At 47.5% G+C, this 6,771-nt stretch overlaps 1 protein-coding gene across 1 annotated transcript in view; it reads right to left on the reverse strand.

Moving 5' to 3' along the window:
- CDHR3 (cadherin related family member 3) overlaps positions 1 to 1,796 on the reverse strand; it is a 71,710-nt gene extending 69,914 nt beyond the window's left edge. Inside the window, exon 1 of the mRNA XM_003921108.4 lies at positions 67 to 1,796. Coding sequence (XP_003921157.1) covers positions 67 to 112 — 46 coding nt within the window. The 5' untranslated portion in view covers positions 113 to 1,796. The remainder of the gene's footprint in view (positions 1 to 66) is intronic.
- Between the last annotated feature and the right edge of the window lie 4,975 nt (positions 1,797 to 6,771).

Below are 6,771 nucleotides of genomic sequence, written 5' to 3' on the forward strand. Positions count from 1 at the left end.
TTGTCATACAATGGTATTATGCAGACCAAGTAGGCAAGCCATTCCAAAGCAAAATTGAGTTCCCACCTGACATGGCACCCAGGAGAGCCAGGAGAATGATGGCTTCTTGCATCCTTGACGGTCACAACTGTGTGTACGTCCAGCACAGGAGCCACGACCTGAATCCCGTCTCACACCCAAAGTTTCTTTCAGATGCCACTCAGCTTCCCTCCAGGTTTCGTTGCCATGCAAGAAATCAAACAGAGGCTTTAGCAGTAGCCAAGGGAGACTCTAAACACCACAAGACTGTGTGTTCTTTGATTGCCTGCTTCTGTGACTGCATGGTACCCAAGAGATCAACTGGCCAGTCTTGGTCAGCTCAGAGTTCACCGTAAAAGTCCACACTCACTGAGCCTCTCAACCGAGAGCTCCAAAAGAGAAATCAAAAGAGAAAGCCGAGACCCAGGGATAACAGTAAGAGCCAGACGTGCGTGTGTAGTCCACCCCCAGTGTAGCCAGGCTTGTCATTCCCAGAAACAGGGGTGGAAGTGGGAGTTTTTCTGATGTCCTGAATCAATGAGCAGGACTCAGACTTGGGAATTAACTGGCACTCATTGTAAAGACAAGAGCCGAGAGCTGGGAGCAGACCTGTCCTCATGGGTGACTCGAGGTAGAAGACTCTGCCCTCTGACTCCACCCCTCACCACCGCCCCTCCAGCTGTTGAAAAAGGCTGTGAAGGAAGATTACTGGAGTTGTAAGGCTTCTGCCCAGTGGGGAGTGATGCAGGTGTTACTCTTCAGGATGCTTTTCTGCTCTACACAGGCCTGTGCCAGGGCACAAGATGTGGCATGTGAATAAATGCAGGCTGGGGTCTAGTCTCCACCGAGAAGGAGCAACAGCAGAGCAGAGAGAGGGTGGCCGAAGAGTGGCCTGTCGCCTCTCCATGGTGCAGTAAAAGCAGTAGTGGATGTAGTGGAAAGCAGCTGGGCTTGGACCATCTCTCCCGTTCCTGTGCCAGCTTGGGCAGAAGAGCCCAGCAGCCCAAGGCCGGGGGCAGGAATGCAGTGAAGAAGGTGGGGAGTTGGGGCAGAGCCTCCCAGTCTGGACGAGACCCCACAGGAGCTCTGAAAGCTACACAGATGCCCCACAGGTGAACCAGCTTTAGGCACCTGCTATGTGGAGGTCACCAACGAGGGATAGAGGGAGACAATGGAATGGAACCAAACTAGGGTCTGCTCGCCTGGTGCAATAAAACGAGATGTCCACACTGAGGTTTCTGCAGCAATAGAAAGGAAGGCATTTATTTGCAAGGGCTCCAAGCAGGAAGGACCAGGCAGCTAATGCTGAAATCCTGACCGACCTCCATGAGAGCTTTGGAAACGAATACACGGAGGTGACACATAGGTTTTGTCCCGAAGGAGCGGGATGTCCTGAAGTGGTGGTGGTGGGAAGGAAAATGTGGTTAACAGCCGGATTCAGATTTGCAGCTGGTTAAGGAAGAGAAGCTTTGTTTAGAATTTTGAGAAGAGTAGAAAAAAGTATTACCTGGCTGGGAATGTGACTCCCTCCATGCCCCTTGTCAGGCCTCCAAGTCCAACCTGGCCATTATAGCCTTGGTGACTTGCATGTACACTACCTGATGGCCTCCAGGAGCCAGAAAGTCTGAAGTAACCAGATAGCCACAAAGAGAAGCAAAAGGACTGGTTCCTGCCTCATCTAATGGCTCTCCCCCTGCAACATTCGACCATCGTTCCTGCTGAATCTTGGGAAATTTCCCCCTCGGCATTCGGTTTCTCAAGACCCCCACCCCTGAACTACATAATTTACTGCACCCTCCCCTCTACTTGTGACCCATAACCCCACCCTATGACCATACCTGTTGGTAGCAGATGGCCCCTACCCTTGTGACCTCCTCCTCCCTAAATTAGATGACCACCTTTAACTGACCATTTGCCCCAACCTATATAACCAGTCCCCATTCCTACACCCTCACCTAACTGCTTTCTTGGACTTGGCCGGCTTGCCCCCATGCGCAAAATAAAACGGCCTGGTTGCCCACACAAAGCCTGCCTGGTGGTCTCTGCTCCAGCGACGAGCCGACCCCTAAGGAAGAAATTTAGAACAAAAAATGGTGATCAGAATTCAGCCTTCGGTGCCTCTGTATCTGAGTCCAGGGGGGTTCTCGGTGGGAGGGCGCCTAGGTTTCTGAAGGACAACGCCAGGACATGTGTTAAGACGTTGTCTTTAGTTTCTACAGGGAACCAAACAACTCAGGGCTCTAACTTTCTTGGCTATTGTTCGAGGCTACTATCACCTGCCGGCATAAATTACTTACTTACTTCTCAGGCTGGCTGGGTGCCTGAAACTGCTCTTGAAGGAACTCCAAATTTTTCTTCATTTCCATGCTTGGGGGCACTCATCAGGTCCCCAGGAGAGGGTCCCTGCTCCATCTCAACAGCAGCAAGGGCAGCTACATGGCGCGCCCCCTCTCCTTTCCCCCCTCCTCTTCTGTCCACCCAAGGACAAGGTGGAGGAGCAGCTGGCAGCCATAGCACCCCACGCCCACGCCCAAATCTCAGTCTCAGCCCCAGCCGCCAGGCTCAGGCCTGGAGAGACTGAGTTTGAGATGGAAGCTTTAAACCACGGACGACTAGGCATGTGCCCAGAAAGCAAGACATTGAGGAACAAGAAAGAGAATTTTAACAGAGGCCAAGTGAAAACAGTGAATGTTCAAAAAAGGAAAAAATTAGAACAGTGCATAGAAGAAACCTGGAACCATCTCAGTTTAGATGTCACTGAACAGAGACACAGGGACAGGGACACTAAGGCTCAGAGAGTGAGGGGTTTGACCCGGGCCATGCCACCTGCCAGCGTCCCTTGTGTCCCCTCTGGCCCAAGCCCAAGATGCCAAGGCTGCCCTTTTCTTCCCCCACATCCAAACATTTGTCAAGCCCCTTCCAGATGCCAAGTGACTCCTGCCGCTCCCCTGCCCAGGTCTGTGGCTACTCCCCTGGCTTAAGGTCTTTGCATCTGGCCTGGGTTATGCCCCCCAGTGCATCCTACGGAAGCTTACCTTAATTTCCCCAAAGTGCAAGTTTGGTCATTTCCTTTCCTGTTCAAAAATAATGAACAATCTTTCCCTTAGGAAAAGTCGACTTTTCCTGTCTAAAGTGTGAAAGAAAGGTAGTAAGATTAGGAAAGTTGGTCCATAGGTCTCTGTCTGAAGCACATAGATGGTAACAAAAAAACAAAACAAAATGGAGTTTTGCTGAGTGACCTTAGACAATTTACCTAACCTTTCAGAATCTCAGTTCCACTCACTTATATAAATCAGGGAAAATAATTCCTGCTACACGGTATCATTGAGAGCAATACACAAGAGAAAGAAGTGAAAGAAACTAGCCCATACTAGGTATTTTAACTATATATATATATATATATATATATATATATATATATATATATATTTTTTTTTTTTTTTTTTTTTTTTTTTTTTGAGACAGGATCTCACTCTCACTCTGTCTCTCAGGCTGGAGTGTGGTGGCGTGATCACAGCTCATTGCAGCCTCAATCTCCTGGGCTCAAGCAATCCGCCCACCTCAGCCTCTGGAGTAGCTGAGACCACAGGCGTGCACCACCATACCAGGTTAATTTTTATTTCTTTCTTTATTTTTTGTAGAGAGGAGGTCTCCTTATGTTGCCCAAACTGGTCTCAAACTTCTGGGCTCAAGTGATTCTCCTACCTTGGCCTCTCCAAGTGTTTATAGTACAGGCATGAGCCACAATATTTTTACTAACAGGACCCTGGCAAGGCCTGAAACATAGTAGGTGCTCAATATACATTGGCCAAATAGAAAGAGAAATAAAAAACAGTTGCCAAGCTACCAATTCTCACCTCTCAGTTTTTCCTGTCACGTGAGTTACTGTAAATAATCCATTTCATTATGTATAATTAAAGTTGAAGTGATGGCTCAGATTAAGTTATGGAAAACGTCAGAATAATTAAACTTTTGAATTAAAGAAACTCACATCTGTTTAATGTTCAGCCTGACTGCACAGCATCTTTCACGTTGCTCTGTTTTTACCGGGGTAGGCTGCTTCCCCTTCTTTCCCCTTCCTGGTTCTAGGGAGCAAAAGGGTCATCTTTTGGAATTTGTTGTGGGTGTTTTCTCCTATAATTACAGCTTCTGTTTCCAGCCCCGAGGTTGCTTCTGCCATTGCCACGGGCTGCTGCCCATCTGTCAATTCCCATCTTCCTCCAAAAGCTCGTGGTTCTAGTACCAGATACATAGCTGGGCCAGAATCGCACGAGGCTGGGTAGGACTCTGCCGCCCCTGGCTCTCTTGTCCCCTGACTTCCAGCATCTGAGCTGTCCTGGATCCACCAAGGTCTGAGCCAGGTGGGATGACTGGGGCCCTCAGGCAGGGTCGGAGTTTCTAGGGCAGGCCCCCCTCCAGCTTCCCATGAGGCTCGAGCCTTCTCCTCCATACTGTCTGGCTCAGCAGTGATTCAGGCCCTTCACATATTTCAGGGGACTTCCCTGAGAACTAGGTGCTGTAAGTGTCTACTTTGCTAGCAAAGGAGTCGTGTTCCAGACCTTTTTTGACTTGGAACGTGGAACCCAGTTACCCTTACATAATCTGTAACGTAGAGTCATGCACTGTATAACAACATTTCCTTCAACCATGAACTTCGTACACAATGGTGGTCCCATAAGATGATAATGGAGCTGAACCATTCCTATAGACTAGTAATGTTCTAGCTGTTGTAACATCATAGTGCAACACGTTACTCATGTGTTTGGGGAGATGCCGGTGAAAACAAACCGACTGCACTGGGAGTCATGCGAAAATCTAGCACATATGGTTATGTACAGTACATAATACTTATCATAATAAATGACTCTGTTACTGGTGTGTGTATTTACTAGTCATCTTAGAGTAAACTCCTTCTACTTATTACAAAAAAATAGGCCAGGCACGGTGGCTCACACCTATAATCCCAGCGGTTTGGGAGACCGAGGCGAGCAGACCGCCTGAGGTCAGGAGTTCAAGACCAGCCTGGCCAACATGGTGAAACCCCATCTCTACTCAAAGTACAAAAATTAGCCAGGCATGGTGGCAGGCGCCTATAATCCCAGGTACTCAGGAGGCTGAGGCAGGAGAAGCTTGAACCAGGAGGCAGAGGTTGCAGTGAGCTGAGATTGCGCCACTGCACTCCAGCCGGGCGACAAGAGCAAGACTCCATCTCAAAAATAAAAATAAAGCTAACTGTAGAACAGCCTCAGGCAGGTCCTTAGGCGGTATCTAGAAGAAGGCATTCTTGTCATAGGAGATGACAGCTCCATGCGTGTTATTGCCCCTGAAGACCCTCCAGTGAGACAAGATGTGGCGGTGGAAGACAGTGACACCGATGATCCTGACCCTGTGCAGGCCGAGGCTCGTGTGTGTGTGTCTTCATTTTTAACAAAAATGTGTTACGAGTTTTAAAAAATTAATAGAAAAATATTATAGATTAAGGATATAAAGAAAGAAAATATTTTTGTACTGCTGTACGATGTGTTTTAAGCCGTTATTACAACAGAGTCCAAAAGTTTTAAAGATATAAGAGTTCGGCCGGGCACGGTGGCTCAAGCCTGTAATCCCAGCACTTTGGGAGGCCGAGGTGGGTGGATCACGAGGTCGAGAGATGGAGACCATCCTGGTCAACATGGTGAAACCCCGTCTCTACTAAAAATACAAAAAACTAGCTGGGCGTGGTGGCGCATGCCTGTAATCCCAGCTACTCAGGAGGCTGAGGTAGGAGAATTGCCTGAGCCCAGGAGGCAGAGGTTGCGGTGAGCCGAGATCGCGCCATTGCACTCCAGCCTGGGTAACAAGAGCGAAACTCCGTCTCAAAAAAAAAAAAAAAAAAAAAAAAAAGATGTAAGAGTTCGTAAAGTAAAAATGTTATTCAAAGATAAGGTTAATTTATTATGAAGAAAGAAAATTTTAAAAATAAATTTAGTGAAAATTTTAAAAATAAATTTAAAAATAAGTTTACAAAGTCTACGGTATTGTACAGTCACGTCCCAGCCCGTCACCACTCACCACTCACTCACCTACCCAAGCAACCTCCAGTCCTGTGACCTTCATTCATGGTAAGCGCCCTATAGAGATGTACCATTTTTACAAATGATTTATGCAGTTTTTTGTTTGTTTGTTTGTTTTGAGATGGACTCTTGCACTGTGACCTGGGCTAGAGTGCAGTGCTGCAATCTTGGCTCACTGCAACCTCCGCCTCCCTGGTTCAAGCGATTCTCCTGCCTCAGGCTCCCAAGTAGCTGGGATTACAGGCACTGGCCACCATGCCCAGCTCATGTTTTGTATTTTTAGTAAAGACAAGGTTTCACCATGTTGGTCAGGCTGATCTTGAAATTCTGACCTCATGATCCACCCGTCTTGGCCTCCCAAAGTGGTGGGATTACAGGCATGAGCCACCACGCCTGGCCTTATGCAGTATTTTTACTGTACCTTTTCTATGTCTACATATACTACAAATACATACCACTGAGTTACAATTACCTACAGTATTCAGTGCAGTAACATGCTGTTCAGGTTTGTAGCCTAGGAGCTATAGACTATACCATGCAGCCCAGGAATGGAAGAGGCTATACCATCAAGGTTTGCGTAGGTGCACCCTACGATGTTCACACAATGATGAAATTGCCTCCTATTGCATTTCTCAGAATACGTCTCCATCATTAAGTAACTGTACTTGTCTGTAGTTTAAATATTGCAGCCTTAAGATGA

This window comes from Saimiri boliviensis, chromosome 10, assembly GCF_048565385.1.
Source record: "Saimiri boliviensis isolate mSaiBol1 chromosome 10, mSaiBol1.pri, whole genome shotgun sequence".
In the NCBI taxonomy this organism is placed as follows: Eukaryota; Metazoa; Chordata; class Mammalia; order Primates; family Cebidae; genus Saimiri; species Saimiri boliviensis.